Below are 17,395 nucleotides of genomic sequence, written 5' to 3' on the forward strand. Positions count from 1 at the left end.
TGCTCTCTGTCTCTCATTCTCTGTCTCAAATAAATAAATAAAATCTTAAAAAAAAAAAAAACCTAGCTGGCATCTAGCCACTTCCCAATTTATATCCTCTAATGGTTTCCATCTGCTTGTGAACACTTTACACCTCACATGGTCTGTGTGAGCGCTGCCTGATCTGGCCCTGCTTGCTTGTCTGACCTCATTGCTCCTCTTCCCTTTGCTCACCACCTTATAGCTTTACTTTTCAGTTCCTTGAAAACACCAAGCTTTTTGTCTGAATTTGTTTCGTCCACTTATCACTTAGCTTTTCATTCTTTATGGTCTTTACTTAAAATATCACCTCCTTAGAGAGAGCTTTTCATAAACACTCTTTACCTTCCTTTCTCTCCCAGCTTCTTCTTTACTTCAGGACATGCCACAGTTTTAAATTATTTTGGTTTTTTCTTTTTTTTTTTAGGTTTTTGTCTGGTTTTCCAATGAAAATGTCAGTTTCACAACAGAGACCATGTCTGACCTACTTATCACTGTTTTTGCCAGCATCCAGCACACTGCCTGGTACATAGTAGGGGTTCAATAACTAACTGATGAATGAGAATGAATAAAATGACTAGAGTCTAGAGTTTAGATTTTATTTACTATTTTTTTAGACTTTAGATTTTATAATCACATCAGGCTGCAGGCTAGGATTCTGTATACCTTAGAAGATCTGTCCAAAAAAAAGTCCCCAAATCCATAAACTGCTGTGATTAAAGTAAAATAATTTCTGTAAAAGGACTATATTGTTTTATACCATTTGCTGAGAAGACTATCCCTTTCCCCACTGAATTGTCTTGACACCTCTGTCAAAAATCAGTTGCCCACTCTGGACTTTCTATTCAGTTCCATTGACCTATGTTCTATCCTTATAGTATGCATTCAACAAATAAAATATAAAAGGAAACATTACAACTGAAAGCAATCTGAAAGAATTTAACCTAACCACATATCAGATTGGTAACATAACCATTGAGAATTACTTCATGTGACTTTTTAAAAAAATTTACTTATGGGATGCCTGGGTGGCTCAGTCAGTCGAGGGTCTGCCTTTGGCTCAGGTCATGATCCCAGAGTCCTGGGATCGAGCCCCGCATCCGGCTCCTTGCTCTGCAGGGAGCCTGCTTCTCCCTCTGCCTGCTCTCTCTCTCTGACAAATAAATAAAATCTTTTTTTTTAAAGATTTTATTTATTTATTAGACAGAGAGAGAGCACGAGCAGGGGGAGCAGCAGAAGGAGAGGGAGAGGCAGGCTCCCTGCTCTGTGGGGAGTCTGCTTCTCCCTCTCCTGCTCCCCCCTCTTGTGCTCTCTCTCTCATTCTCTCTCTTAAATAAATAAATAAAATCTTAAAAAAAAATTTTTTAATTAAAAATTTACATACAATAAACTGCCTAGACTGGGGCGCCTGGTGGCTCAGTTAGTTGGGCATCTGCCTTCAGCTCAGGTCATGATTCTGGGGTCCTGGGATTGAGCCGCTGGTGGGGCTTCCAGCTCAGGGGGAGCCTGCTTCTCCCTCTCCCTCTGCCCTTCCCCCGACCCCGGCTTATGCTCATTTGCACTCTCTCTCTCAAATAAATAAATAAAATCTTAAAAAAAAATAAAAATAGGGTGCCTGGGTGGCTCAGTTGGTTAAGCGACTGCCTTCGGCTCAGGTCATGATCCTGGAGTCCCTGGATCGAGTCCCGCATCGGGCTCCCTGCTCGGCAGGGAGTCTGCTTCTCCCTCTGACCCTCCCCCCTCTCATGTGCTCTCTCTCTCTCAAATAAATAAAATCTTTAAAAAAAAATAAAAAATAAAAATAAATAAACTGCATAGACCTACAAAGTACAATTATATGACTTCTGATACATGTGTGATCACCAGCCCAATCAAGATACAGACTATTTCTATTACCCTAGAAAGTTCCTTTCTAATCAATCGCACACTTTCTACCTCTAGGCAACAGTGTGCTGATTTTTAGAACCATTGACTAATTTTGCCTATTCCTGAAATTCATATAAATGGAAACACATAATTTGTACATTTTTGTGTCTGGCTTCTTTCACTCAACACAATGTTTTGTTGTTTTTTTAAAAATATTTTATTAATTTATAAATTAATTCCCAAGAGAGGGAATACAAGCGGGGAGTGGGAGAGGGAGAAGCAGGGAGAAGCAGGCTTCCCGCTGAGCAGGGAGCTGGATGCGGGGCTCAATCCCAGGACCCTGGGATCATGACCTGAGCCAAAGGCAGACGCTTAATGACTGAGCCACCCAGGCGCCCCTCCTTTTTTTTTTTTTTTAGGTTTTATTTATTTATTTGAGAGAGAGAGAGAAAGCACAAGCAGGGAGAGGGGCAAAGGGAGGGACAGAGGGAGAAGCAGGTTCCCCACTGAGCAAGGAGTCCGATGTGAAGCTCTATCCCAGGACCCTGGGATCATGACCCAAGCCGAAGGCAGACGCTTAACCAACTGAGCCACCCAGGTGCCCCACCCCCTCTTCCTTTTTAAAAATTTAAAAAATTTTAGTTTGTATTTTTAAAGAAATTTATTTATTTATTTTGAAAGAGAGTGCGCATGTGAGCGTGGGGTGGGGGGCAGAGAGAGAGGAAGAGAATCCCAGGCAGAGTCTGCACTGAGCATGGAGACAGACTCTGGGCTCAAGGCCATGACCATAAGATCACGACCACAGCCGAAACCAAGAGTCGGATGCTTTAACCAACTATGCCCCTTTATTCATTTATTTATTATCATTATTTTTAGAAAAAAATTTTTAGACTTTATTTATTTGACAGAGAGAGACACGGTGAGAGAGGGAACACAAGCAGGGGAGTGGGAGAGGGAGAAGCAGGCTTCCCGCGGAGCAGAGAGCCCGATGCGGGCTCGATTCCAGGACTCTGGGATCATGACCTGAGCTGAACGCAGACGCTTAATGACTGAGCCACCCAGGTGCCCCATTATCATTATTTTAAAAAGATTTTATTTATTTATTTGATAGAGACAGACACAGCGAGAGAAGGAACACAAGCAGGGGGATTGGGAGAGGGAGAAGCAGGCTTCCCGCTGAGCAGGGAGCCCAATGCAGGGCTCGATCCCAGGACCCTGGGATCGTGACCCGAGCCGAAGGTAGAGGCTTAATGACTGAGCCACCCAGGCGCCCCAAGATTTTATTTATTTGAGAGAGAGAGAGAGAGCGAGCGCACATAAGCAGGGGGAAGGGCAGAGGGAGATGGGGGGAATTGGGCTCCATCCCCGGACCCTGAGGTCATGACCTGAGCAGAAGGCAGACACTTAACCGACTGAACCACCCAGGTACCACAACAGGTGCCTCTTTAAATTTTATTTTTAAGTCTTTTTATTTATTTATTTATTTTTAAAGATTTTATTTATTTATTTGACAGAGCGAGAGAGAGACAGCGAGAGTGGGAACACAAGCAGGAAGAGTGGGAAAGGGAGAAGCGGGCTTTCCACTAAGCAGGGAGCCCAATGCGGGGCTCGATCCCAGGACCCTGGGATCATGACCTGAGCCCAAGGCAGACGCTTAACCACTGAGCCACCCAGGTGCCCCTAAGTCTTTTTATTTTTTTAAAGTAGTCTTCACATCCAGTGTGGAGCTCAGCGTGGGGCTTGAACTTACAACCCTGAGATCAAGACCTGAGCTGACATCAAGAGTCAGACACTTAACTGACTGAACCACTCAAGGCACCCCTTTAGATTTTATTTTTAAAGATTATTTTAAAGATTTTATTTTTAAGTAATCTTCATACCGAACGAGGGAATAGAACTCACAACCTGGACATCAAGAGTCTCATGCTCCAAGGACTGAGCCAGCCACACCTCCCCACCCTCCACCCCTTTTCTTACCTGATCTGCAATTGACAGATTGATAGGGCATAAGCGCTCCCCATTCTGGCTTCTGACTCCATTTCATCTGCCTATTTATTTTCAAAGGTTTTTTTTGTTTTTTGTAATTTCTACACCCGACCTGGGGTTCCAACTCATGACCCTGAAATCAAGAGATGCATGCTCTTTCCAGTGAGCCAGCCAGACACCCCCAATGACTCTATTTTAAATGAGGTTTCCTTTGATTAATTTTCACAATACCAGTTATTCCTTTTTGTTTTATTGCTGAATAATTTCCATTGTGTGAATATGCTTGAAAAAGTCAACGTTATTAAAAAACTAGGAGACTAACAAAAGATGTAACAACCAAATGCATGATTCTGGTTTGAAAAACCGCTGGTTCAGTCAGTGGAGCATGCAATTCTTGATCTCAGGGTCCTGAGTTCACACTCCATGTTGGGCATAGAGCCTACTTAAAAAACAACAACAGTAAACTATAAAAGCCATTACTTGGAAGAAAAAAAAAGCCATTACTTGGCCAACTGAGGAAATTTAAATATCAACTGGTTATTAGGTGCTACTAGGGGTAATTAAGTTTTATTAGCTTACTAAGACTTTTTTTTTTTTTCAAAATCTTTATCCAATTTGTCTATTAATGGCACTACTGTTCTATCAGTTGCTCAGGCTTAAAGCTCTTGTAACACGAGCTCCAACATTTTTGCTTCCACCCCCATCCACCCTCACATCAATTCAGGTTTTCAGCACTTATTTTTCACAGCTTTATTGAGACAAAACTCACATACCATACAACTCACCTATTTAAAGTATATACATAAATGGTTTAAAAGCATATTCACAGGGTGTTCAACTGTCATCAATATCAATTGAGAATATTTTCATCACCTCTCGCAAAAAACTTTGTACCCATTAATAGTCACTCCTCATTATGTTTTTATCACTTCTGATCTGGCTCCTTACAACAACCTCCCAACTCATCTTCATCGCTCTCCTTTCACTTTATCTCATGTACATCACAGACATTTCAGTTTCTCTAAAGTATGGTTTAGATACACCTTCTTAACTGGATACCTTCAGTGACTCCCCCAAAGGACGCTTGGATTCAAGTAAACAAACATCCATTAACACACATTCTGTTCTGGGAACTGTGCTAGGTGCTGTGAACAAAATGGGTACTACTGAAGACTTCCTTTACCGCTCTAGTGCCTGTGCTCAGGCAGGGCCCTCCGCCTAGAATGATCTCTTGACCCCCACCTCACCCCCAACTGCTAGAAAATTTTCCCAACTTTTAATGACCGTCTTCCCCGACAATTCACTGCGAACTCGGCAGCTCTCTTGAACTCTCCTGACACTTCTCTACCATGTTCGCTTACACACACTTAAACCTCAATACTTGTTTGCTCAATACATCCACAGAACATTCTGTGGCAGCAGCAATGCTCCTTTCCGCGGGAACTGCCTGTTTCTCTCCCCACAGGATTGATTCCTTAGAATCCCACCTCCCGTCCTCCAGTCTTCAAAGACCTCCACCACCCCGGGAATCATAGATTTGGGCGACTCCCGGTAAGAGCGGGCTAAGAGAGGTCGGCTCTTCCGGGTCACGTCTGCACGAAGAGACCTCCGGGCCTCTATGATCCGTGCTTCCGCTCAGGAGAACAGAGCCACCCCTTTTCCGGCGCTTCTCTGTGCCCCACGTCCTCCCCGACGCTGGCGGTGACGGAAGCACGCCGGGGGTGACCTCACCTTCCAACATGGCGGCGGCGGTAGATTAGGGCCGCGGGTCGAAGCAGCCACCGCCGCTGGGGGACCCTGTCGGAAACGACTGCCGCCGCCGCCGCCGCCGCCCCTTCCATCTCTTCTGGGGCAAGGGGCCAGGGCCAGGTGAGGGGAGAGGGGTTCTGGGCAGGCAGAGTTGGATCCTCATCCAGCTCCTCAGGCGGTTTTCACTGGGCAGGAAGGTGTCCGAGACTGCCGATCCACCGCCTCCCCAGTGGTTCCGACGACGCGTGAGTGAATGTCAGTGAGTGTGTGACTGTGAGTGAGTGACAGAGAGTGTGTGTGTACCGGCGCTCCTTTGCCTGAGGGTTCTCAAAGGTTGAGGGGTCCATTTCTTTGTAACCGGACCTGTCCAGCGTGGTCCCACCGCGGACGCTTGTTGAGCGGGGCTTCCTGAGAGGGCTGCCAGAGGCGGAGGAACTCGGCCCTTGTCCTGCACCGCCGGTCTTTCCCACAAAGACTTTCACGTGGAAAACCCGTGTCCATTTTTAGGACCAGGCTGGGGATCGTGGACTTCTTTTTGGTTGAGGGAAAGGTTTCATGCGATTAGAATGATTATAGATTATCTCTGCCAGTCCTAGTTGTTTTTTCTCCCAGATTGTTAGAAATTTTTTATCCTTTATTCACTGCTGTTCTGACACCCATCATTACTATTATTTATTTTTTAGAAAAATCTGCTTTCTTATTCTTGGAAGCTCCCCACTGGGATCTTTGTCTTAACCACTCCCCGCACCAGTATTTGTTTATTTAAAATAGCTATTGCACTGTCTCTATTTAGAAGTTTTAAACTGAACCGACGGTAACCTTCCCCCTCCCCCCTTTTTTTGCTTTATGATGTAAAACAAAAACAAACAAAGACATTTTGCGAAATTGTCAGTGAGATTTCCTCCGGAGGTTTGGGTGTAAACCACAATGTTGATCTCTGCCCTGACTTCTTGTGACCTTGGATGAGTTGCCACACCCTTCTAGTACCTTCTTTTTTTATCTCCCAGAAAATTAAGCAAATGTTTTTGTAGGTAGTAAACTATTTACATCTCATATACATAGTTGGATAAATGCACAGTGCACATTTGCACCTGCAAATTGAAACTAAGCCGTTATGAAATATTCTTTATTTGATAATAGGCCAAGAAGGGGTTTGAAAATCCTTTTACTCTGATTGGCTAGGTACTATTTTCAGTGTTTTTTTTTTTAATGATTCATTTTCTCATGGAGGCTTAGTACCCCAGTAGTTGAATTTAGTTGAAGGATATATAAAGTTGAGTCCAACCAGTTTTGTGAAGAAAAGATGTGCTCTCTAGCACATCAGTTAATCAGTACTAAATATCTCATAACACTAAACTTTTAGGACAAGTAATTTGCAACAATAATCTTGTTTTAAAAATATATTTCTCTTATAAAATATCTTAGCCATAAAAAACAAGTTTTTTTTTTGTTTTTTGTTTTTATATGACAGAGATAGACACAGCGAGAGAGGGAACACAAGCAGGGGGAGTGGAGGAGGGGGAAGCAGGCTTCCTGCGGAGCAGGGAGCCCGATGCGGGGCTCGATCCCAGGACCCTGGGATCATGACCTAAGCCGAAGGCAGACGCTTAACCATCTGAGCCACCCAGGCGCCCCCATAAAAAACAAGTTTTAAACAATCAGTCTTGCTGTCCTACTTTTTATCAGTTTTTCAATTTCAATTTCATTTTGATTCGTATCTTATTCCAAATAAATGGTCATCAAGATTTCTTATTTAATATATATTACAACGTTGAAGGGAGGGGGCTATTTTCAGAATAGCTGATTTTTTTAACACCTTGAGATATAACTAACATACAGTTCACCAATTGCACGATTTGATGGGTTTTTTAAAAATGGTTTTAGTATATTCACAGAATTCGCAACCACGACCACAATTTTCATCACCCCTAAAAGAAACCCTGTACCCATTAGCAGTCATTTTTTATTCCCACTCTTCCTCACCTCCCTGTACCTAGGCAACCACTGACTTACTTTGTCTCTATAGATTGACCAATTCTGGATATTTCATATAAACAGAATTATGCAATATGTGGTCTTTTGTGACTGGCCTCTTTTACTTAGCATGATGTTTTCAGGGTTCATCCATGTGATAGCATTTATCAGTCCTTTTTATGGCCACAATATGCCATAGTATGGATATACCAATTTTCTTTATTCATCAGTTGATGGGCAGTTATTTTCACTATTTGGCTGTTAAATATTACGCTGCTATAACTATTCATGTGCAAATTTTTGTGTAGACTTGTGTTTTCATGTCTCTGGCATATACCTGGGAGTGGGACAGAGCAACTGAATTTTATGCTTCCCTTTTATAAAGCTATTTACACATACATGGGAAGCCTTATTATTGTGAAAGACTGTACCTGTGGGGAGCGTGAGAGTGAGGCATTCCTCTATAAGTACATTATCTTTGAATGCCAGCTGCTGAGTGAAAACATTTTGGGGCAGCTCTTTTTTTTTTTTTTTTTAAAGATTTTATTTATTTATTTGACAGAAAGAGACACAGCGAGAGAGGGAACACAAGCAGAGGGAATGGGAATGGGAGAGGGAGAAACAGGCTTCCCGCAGAGCAGGGAGCCCGACGCGGGGCTCGATCCCAGGACCCTGGGATCAGGACCTGAGCCGAAGGCAGACGCTTAACGACTGAGCCACCCAGGCGCCCCTGGGGCAGCTCTTAAAACAAGATTGAACTAGAGTATTTCAGTTAAGCATGTTTCAGAATGAAAGGGACTCCCTACACTAGAATATTTCATGTTTGCTGAGTTTTATTTTATTTTTTTTTTAAAGATTTTATTTATTTAATTGACAGGGAGAGAGAGAGAGAGACAGCATGAGAGGGAACACAAGCAGGGGGAGTGGGAGAGGAAGAAGCAGGCTTCCGTCTGAGCAGAGAGCCCGATGTGGGGCTCGATCTCAGTCATGACCTGAGCTGAAGGCAGTCGCTTAACCAACTGAGCCACCCAGGCACCCCCATGTTTGCTGAGTTTTAAAAGTGATACCCTTGCCAAGTTGCATTTTGCAGCTGGGTGGGGTAAATTTTTTAAAATTTCACAATTTTTATTAGGATTATTTAATTTTACTTCTATTATTTTTTAAAGATTTAATTTATTTATTTGACACAGAGAGAGAGAGAGGAATCACAAATAGGCAGAGTGGCAGGGAACGGCAGAGGGAGAAGCAGGCTCCCAGCTGAGCAAGGAGCCTGATGTGGAACTCTATCCCAGGACCCTGGGATCATGACCTGAGCCGAAGGCAGACGCTTAACGACTGAGCCACCCAGGTGCCCTACTTCTCTTATTTTAGAGGAAGTCCTAGAATTCTGTAGGGACTAATAAAGTATGGATCTTAAAAAATGCAAGTTACAGGACTTGATGGTAATTGTGGAACTTGAAACAAACTCCATACTCAGGTCACCAATGACTAGAGGTCTGGTAATCCCAAAACTTTGTTAATGTTTAAAATTCAGAGTTTTGGTTTGTGATTGAGTTATCTGTGGATTTTTATTTTTCTTTTTGTAAACTGGGATTATAGATCTGTTCATCTCTATTACTGGGGTATATAACAGTTTTATTACATTATAATTTTAGTGGATGGAAATGGTCTAAAAACAAAGCTTCTTGAAATAATTTAATTAAAACATGTTAAGTTGTAAATATGTTTCTGTTTTAGCTTTGTGGGGTTAAGGAATATGATATAGCCATGGTATTCTAAATAGTATGCCTGAAGTGGGTACTAGAAATTTCTGTTTTCCACAAACATCCAAGGTGATCATGATCAGACAAGTTTGGGAAACAACTACAAAAAACTCTCATGTTGCTGCAGATTTGCTTTTTATAAGAATTTAAAGTAGAATTTAATAGTGCTGCCCACCTTCTGGTTATTGTTCATAAAATGTGCTTTAATTCCTATAGTACTATCAGTGCTAGCATCCTGGAATTTGCACTGGTATTCATGATAGAAGTCTGGTTAAAAAAAATAAAGCAAACTATTTATTGCAAATTGTGGATGTTACATTTGTTACTGAAGGATCATGGATGTTTTATTTGTGCCTGGTTTTGGAGATGCCATCAAATGAATGTATAAACGTAGGATTAAGTTACCCTAAGCTTCCTCAGGCTGTCCATTGGCTGACAACTACTTGTAACTTAATAGAGGAGCAGAAAAAGAAAGGTGTAAGGCAGAAAAAGAAACAACTGGCTAACACTTAGCCATATTCGGTGGCTTGTTAGATTTGTGCAAAAGATAGTTTTTATATTTATTTATTTATTTTCTAAATTTTTATTATTTTTAAATAAGCTCTATACCTGACACGGGGTTTGAACTCATGACAACACCAAGATCAAAAGTTGCAAGTATTAATCACCAACTGAGCCAGCCAGGCACCCCAATAGTTTTTTTTTTTTTTTAAGATTTTATTTATTTATTCATGAGAGACAGAAAGAGAGGCAGAGGGAGAAGGAGAAACAGGCTCCCCACAGAGCAGGGAGTCTGCTTCTCCCTCTGACCCTCCCCCCTCTCATGTGCTCTCTCTCTCTCATTCTCTCTCTCAAATAAATAAAATCTTTAAAAATAATAAATAAAAAGAAGCTTGAGATGTCTTATATATGAAATGCACTCTGTGTTGGTAAGGCAGTAGTGGGGTGGACTTGAGCACTGTACCCTGCTTAAAGGAAAACTCTGGGTGGTGATCTCAGATCATATTTACCTTTCATCTGATTTGTCTTTTTCTTTTTTCCCTGGCCCCATTCTTAAATTGACAGATTTGCTCCTTTCAGTAGTCTGTTTGAAAAAACACCTTGTTCGTCTACCATTTCTTCCTCCTGTTATTGTTAGTATTTTCACTTCTGCATTCTTCTTACCCAGCACATTGCCTGACATGTAGTAAATATGCGTTGAGTGTATGCAGTTAAAGGCTAAGAGAACTGAAGACGATGTACCTAACCAAGTGATTGCACTGTTAACCTAGCTGTGTGATTTTGTGCAAATAAACTGTCTATTCTTGTTTCTCCATCAATAAAATTGAGACTGTTACCTTTTCCTTCTAGCATACTATGACAACACATGGAAGAGTCCTTCAGAAATAGAGGTCTCAGGCAGATGTAATTTATTTATATTTGTTCGAAATGCAAGAGCCCACTGTGCAGTATGCCGACTGCACCACAGAATGTTGCAAAGGAAGTGCATGCCCTCTCTTCCCAGAATACCCTTAGTAGTTGTGGAGTTTACATTTCGTGTATTCTCAATGCCCTTGTTCTATAATTTAATAAAAACACACTAGATGTGTAATACTGTTCCTAGGGTCTGTCTACCCCACCACCTAATCACAGGCGTGAATGAGCTGTTCTGTTGCTCTACAACTGGAAGCTCAAGCTAAATTAGAAGTTGGATAGATATTTAATACTGTAAGTCTGTAATATTTAGGTCTGGTATGTTTATAACTAGGTTATCCAATATACATTTATTTATTTATTTATTTATTTTTTAAAGATTTTATTTATTTATTTGACAGAGACACAACGAGAGAGGGAACACAGCAGGGGGAGTGGGAGAGGGAGAAGCAGGCTTCCCGCAGAGCAGGGAGCCTGATGTGGGACTCGATCCCAGGACCCTGGGATCGTGACCTGAGCTGAAGGCAGTCGCTTAACCAACTGAGCCACCCAGGCGCCCTCCAATATACATTTAAAGCCTAAAAACTGTGTACTGAACTTAAATGATGGCAGTTTGTGTTATCATCTTCTCCATTAGTGTGAATCATTGAAAAATGTTAGAATGATTGAATAGAATATAATCATCCACCAAATATATGGTTGTATGGATATTAACATGTATACTAGAGCTGAGGACTTTATTGCAAATAGTGAAGTGAGTGTGGGGGATGGAAAATTATGAAATCCATGATTAAGATTGCATTTATGGTTAGGCAATTGGGATTTGTAAGAAAATTTGAAGAGCACTAGGCTAAAAATCATATTTGGAAATTCAGTGAACTATGCTTTTTCTATGGCATCTGGGTTGGAGAATGACTAAAATTGTCTTCAGATACAGATTTTTGATAAATACAGGAATTTGAATATAACAAATTTGAGAACATCAATTTTTTATTCAAAGCGTTATTCAAAATGTGAATACTTCTTCCTGTTACCAAAAAATTCTAAGACTTTGTAAAGCTGAAATTTTGTTACTGATTTGCTCTGTTCTCCCCTCTCTTTTGGAACTTCACTTCATAATTTATTCCTTGCTTTCTGTATTTATATCTCATTGGCTCCTCCTCCAGCGTGTGTAAACATGCTTAAGACTCTTGTGCACAAAAACAAAACAAATGAACTCTCAAACTCATCTCTCTTTCTGGCTTCTATTCTTTTTTTTTTTTTTTTTTTAAAGATTTTATTTATTTATTTGACAGAGAGAGAGAGAGTGAAAGCAGGAACACAAGCAGGGGGAGTGGGAGAGGGAGAAGCAGGCCTCCCTCAGAGCAGGGAGCCCAATGCGGAGCTCGATCCCAGGACCCTGGGATCATGACCTGAGCCGAAGGCAGACGCTTAACGACTGAGCCACCCAGGCGCCCCTCTGGCTTCTATTCTTTTCTCCCCATCCAACCAGGCTCTTTCTTTGAAAGAATAGACTAAAACTCCTTTCTCTCCCTTTTCACTTCCCATTCAGTCTGTAACTCCCTGCCTTTTGCTATTGCCCCTGGCCGTCAAATAGAACTGTCCAGTCAAGGATCATTACCCTGACATTTTCATTCTTTTTGGTGTGTTGTTACATTTCATACATTTCTTCACTACCTTCTTATTGAAGTTCCTTCCCTGACTTCTGTAAACACACTCTTTCCTGTTTTTCTTCCTTCCTTTCTGACTGTTCCGATCCAGACGTGGAGGTCACCTCTGCCAGCTTCTCATCTTTTGATGACCCCTGAAATGTTAGTTTTGCCCTGAATTCTAATGGTGTTTCTTTTTCAGATGAAACCAGTATTTCTTGACATTTTTTTTTAAACCATGTCTCCTTTTGATAAATAAAAAATTCTCTGGCTCCTCTTCTGGTGGTGGTGCTTGGGGTAGGGAGTGACGGGTGCATTTATTCTTCTCTCCCATCCATGCACTGAGTCATTGATAGAGAGAAGATTGAAGAAAAAACAAAGAAGATTGAAGATTTGCTGAGCTTTATTTTCTATACTTTGTAATCTGGAAACAGAGGTAATGTTTCCCTTCCAGTGTGAAACTATCTATTGAATATGGGTTTTTCAACCTGTAATACCCTTTCTCACTCCTACCCAAAATTTTGACACTTCTACCCATTGGAAGTCACTAACTCTGTGTTCAGTCTCCTTAGATAATTTCATTGACTTTTATCTATGCAGAGCACAATTTTTTATTTCCAGTCCAGAGCTCTTAGTATAAGACCTCTTATATCCAGCCTCTTGCTGTACATCTTCACTGAGACAACTAGGTATTTTAAATTCAGTATGCCCCAAAGTGAACATATTATCCTCTCCTAAACCAGCTCTTCCTATATTATCTGATTTGAGAAATAGGAATAACACCACTTTCCCTACAGCTGCCTGGAATACTCTTACTGAGTTAGTTTAACAAATCTTTGAAGCTCTTAATATTTTTCCTATTCATCCCCTTCTTTCTTGTGTTCTTGCTCTAATTTACGCCTCACATACATCTTGTTTAGATTTTTCCAATATTCCCCTAACTTGTGTCCTTGCCTCCAATCTCTATTCTTAATCTTCCATACCATCTCCAGGATAATTTTTCTAGAATACAATCTGTTGAATGCTTTTCTTGCTTGAAACCTTTCAATAGTTCCTGGTAGTGTTCTATAGTAGTTTTTAGCCTGTTTTACATCATGATCTAATTTGAGAAACGAAAGAAATGGAATGATTTTTCTTTCTAGAAAAAAATGGTCATGCACAGAGAATTTGCATACAGTTTTAGGGGGTTTGTTCATGAACATGGTTAAAATAATTCCTTGCTTATAGGATAAAACCTAAGCTTTCCAGAATCCCATGGTATACAAAGCACACCAGTTGTTGACTGCTGCTTACTCCTGCTGAGCCTCATCCCCCTTATATCTTATGATTTAGCCATGTCAGATTCCTTAGTTTTTATATTCTATGCTGTTTCAAAACGCTTCTATGCTTTTTCCTGGTCTTTACATCTAAAATGCATCCCTGTCTCATCCCCCTAAGCTGGTTCAGTTAGTGAATACCTACTCATGTTCCAAGATTGGCTCAGATTTTACTTGATAAAGCCTTTCCTGATTTTTACTTTTTCCCTTTCCCAGAGAAACTTTCCTGCTTCCTCTTTTGGGTTACCCTCTCCTATTCTGTGGATACTAACTTGTATCATAGAACTTTATTATTCAGATTTATTTGCATATTTTCGTTTTCCTCTGCTTGGTCAAAAACTCCAGAAGGCAGGTGATTTATCTCAATTTATGCCTAATGTTTGTAGAGTACCTTGTATCTTAAGAAATGTGTGTTGAATGAACACACAAAATTATCAGAAGGCATTGCGTTCTGTTTCAGTAGATATAATTACTAGGTCGATATGAGGACTTTAAAGATTTTTCTAAACTATAAATTCAGCCTAGTAATCTTCACATGAAAGTAGTGTGTTATAGTTGTTGGGGAACTGCCTCACAAGTTTTAAGAAAATTAGGTTCCGGGGCGCCTGGGTGGCTCAGTTGGTTAAGCGACTGCCTTCGGCTCAGGTCATGATCCTGGAGTCCCGGGATCGAGTCCCGCATCGGGCTCCCTGCTTGGCAGGGGGTCTGCTTCCCCCTCTGCCCTCTTCCCTCTCGTGCTCTCTGTCTCTCATTCTCTCTCTCTCAAATAAATAAATAAAATCTTTAAAAAAAAAAAAAAGAAAGAAAATTAGGTTCCATCTTGGCCCTTGTTCCAATTAGCTCTTGGTTACCAACACCACAGAATCATTCTAGCTTATTTAAGCAGAAATGGAACTTAGGAAAAGGGCACTGGGTAGCTCACAGAATGGATGGGAAGCTGGAAAATCAGGTTTGGGAAACAGGCAGGAACCAAGGGAGACTTGGCTGCAGACTCAACAGGGATCAGGCCAAGGAACAGAAGAGTTAGGACACTGCTGTTGGATCTGCAGCCTCTGCCTCTGCTGACTTAGTACCACAACCTTCTCCATGAATTATCTTTAAATGTCTTTCCACGTTCTCGATGCTAGTAGGAGTCTCTGACTTGGCTGAACCTACATCACATACCCTACATGCCGCAGAACAGGAGAATGGGAAAGAAAAAAAATCGACCTCATTTTAGCTTTTACAGTGGGGGCTGGGAGATTTCTGTTTCCTATCGAGATTGACGCAATGTTGGATGCTCTCTATAAAGGAAATTGGGTTCAGATGGCAGGCAGGCAAAAAAATATAATAAAAAAGCAACGGTTCATTACAGCACCGTGCTAGCTAGTACCTGACTGATAGGCCTCAGAAAATTTATTTTACCTTTGTGGGTATCCCTTTTTATATTTGTAAACTTGAAATTCTGTCACTATTAAATGGTAACTGTAAAAGTATCAAATATTTTGAGCTTTTTAAGAGTAAAGCACCCTGTAATTACACAGCGGGTGTGGCTTTTATTCCTGTGATGTAAGCTGTGACACTTTTCCCCTTTCTTTGGGGTATGTAGTAATAATTTTGAAATACTTTCTGAAGTTGATAAACTTTTAAAGTTGAACAGGGCAGTCTAAGGCCTACTGTTTGATTTCATGTATGTTTTGATACAATTTGGTAGCATTGCTCCGTGAAAGTAGGAAACAATAGGGACTTTAAAAAATGCATTTATGGTTGCTATTATCAGTATTTACATAGGCTATCAAAAGAAATCCTAGTGCAATATTTAAAATACGGTATTTAACCATTCAAAGCATATTTTTATGTTATTCTTCCTTTTTATCTCTTTATATAGCCACTGTTTTCTTTTGTGTATTTAAAATTGTGCATGGGGGCGCCTGGGTGGCTCAGTCATTGAGCGTTTGTCTTCAGCTCAGGTCATGATCCCAGCATCCTGGGATCCAGCCCCGCATTGGGCTCCCTGCTCCGCGGGAAGCCTGCTTCTCCCTCTCCCACTCCCCCTGCTTGTGTTCCCTCTCTCGCTGTCTCTCTGTCTGTCAAATAAAATCTTTAAAAAAAAAATAAATTCTGCATGTATTTTTTCATTGTTTATCACTCTTAGACATTTCTCTTAGTTTGCCTATAGATCTTAAATTTTGTCAACATTGCCTGTCTCCTTTTCATGTTGTTAGTTATCTGAACCTCTTTTTCTTTTACTGGCTATTTCCTGAGATCTTAAAGCAGTTAGTATTATTGTTTAATTAAAAAACTCAGTTATTTGGAAACTCCTTAATAAGAATTTTTGATTTGAAACAACCGTTAAGGCATTTGGTAGGTAAAACAGCTACTAAGTCCATGTGAAGAGGCAAAAGTTGTAGTTATATTAATTAGGGTACAAGTTAGGATGCCGAATGAAGAGATTTCAGAATGAAGTGCCTTAAATGACAGTCCTGAGGTGGTTAGTCCAGGCAGGGCGGCTCTGCTGCACGTGGTCATTCAGGGACCCAGATCCTTCTCTCTTGTTACTTTACGATCCCCTAAAGTGGTGTCCTTGTTTGCATGTCAGAACTGGTTGTCTGCCATATTCACATTCTAAACCATAGCAAGGAGGAAAGAGAAAATCTTTAAAAAGAGGCCCACGGATTGCACATATAACTTCTGCTCATATTCCTCTGACTCAGGCTAATCATTTGGCACATGAAGCTGCTAAGGAACTGGGAAATGTGGTCTGCAGTTGTGTGGCCATGGACCTAGCTAGAATTTAGGAGGATTTATTTATGTATGTATGTATTTAAATTTTATTTTTAAGTAATCTCCACACCCAGCATGGGGCTTGAACTCACAACCCCGAGATAAGAGTTGTACGCTCTACCAAATGAGCCAGTCAGGTGCCCCAGGAGGCTTTATTATTAAAAGAAATAAGAGAATATATATTGGGGTGAAGGGAAAGGTGGGGGCATAGCCAGTGTTTTTGCCACATAGGTGAAAACAGAGAAACTAGGGAGAGATAGAAAGGGAAATTTGCTTTTGATCTGAAGTCTGAATTAATAAATTCTGACTTGTAAGTAAACTAAAGTTACAAGTTTTAAAAATTCCTGAGAAGAAAAGTCTGAAATAATTTTGGTATTAAGTTGAATAATTTCAGTCAATGGGGAAAGGTACTGGCATGTAACAAACTTTAAACTGAAAAAATAACTTTTTATGTTTTTTAGGTTTTACACATCTGTAAGTAGACTTCTGGAGCTCTGCCAGCCAACTCAATGGCGTCCTCTACTACTGTGCCTCTAGGATTTCACTATGAAACGAAGTATGTTGTTCTCAGCTACTTGGGACTCCTCTCTCAGGAGAAGCTACAAGAGCAACATCTTTCCTCGCCCCAAGGTATTGTCTTTGACTCATGGTGGTTATGTTAAGTGGTAGTAATTACTTCACATATAAAAATACATATATCTACATAATTTGTATCTGTGGTTATAAGATCAAATAATACTAATAATCTTTTAAAGAATAACTCCTCACCCCATCCCTTCCTACCCCCTGATCCATTCCCAGAAAAGACTGTTAATGCTTTTTAAGGGTCTGGTAATTTTTTTTTTTTTTTAAAGATTTTATTTATTTATTTGAGACAGAGAATGAGAGACAGAGAGCA

At 40.7% G+C, this 17,395-nt stretch overlaps 1 protein-coding gene across 3 annotated transcripts in view; it reads left to right on the forward strand.

Annotated features, from left to right (window-relative positions):
• Positions 1-5,636: 5,636 nt before the first annotated feature.
• Positions 5,637-17,395, forward strand: part of BCL2L13 (BCL2 like 13) — an 86,484-nt gene continuing 74,725 nt past the window's right edge. For 2 of the 3 annotated variants that reach the window (XM_021690823.1, XM_021690824.2), the window contains exon 1: positions 16,965-17,154. In XM_021690823.1, coding sequence (XP_021546498.1) covers positions 17,007-17,154 — 148 coding nt within the window. In that variant the 5' untranslated portion in view covers positions 16,965-17,006. Of the gene's footprint in view, positions 5,740-16,958; positions 17,155-17,395 lie in introns of those variants that run through there. The other variant, XM_044914976.1, reaches the window with a different exon arrangement.

This window comes from Neomonachus schauinslandi, chromosome 5, assembly GCF_002201575.2.
Source record: "Neomonachus schauinslandi chromosome 5, ASM220157v2, whole genome shotgun sequence".
Taxonomy (NCBI): domain Eukaryota; kingdom Metazoa; phylum Chordata; class Mammalia; order Carnivora; family Phocidae; genus Neomonachus; species Neomonachus schauinslandi.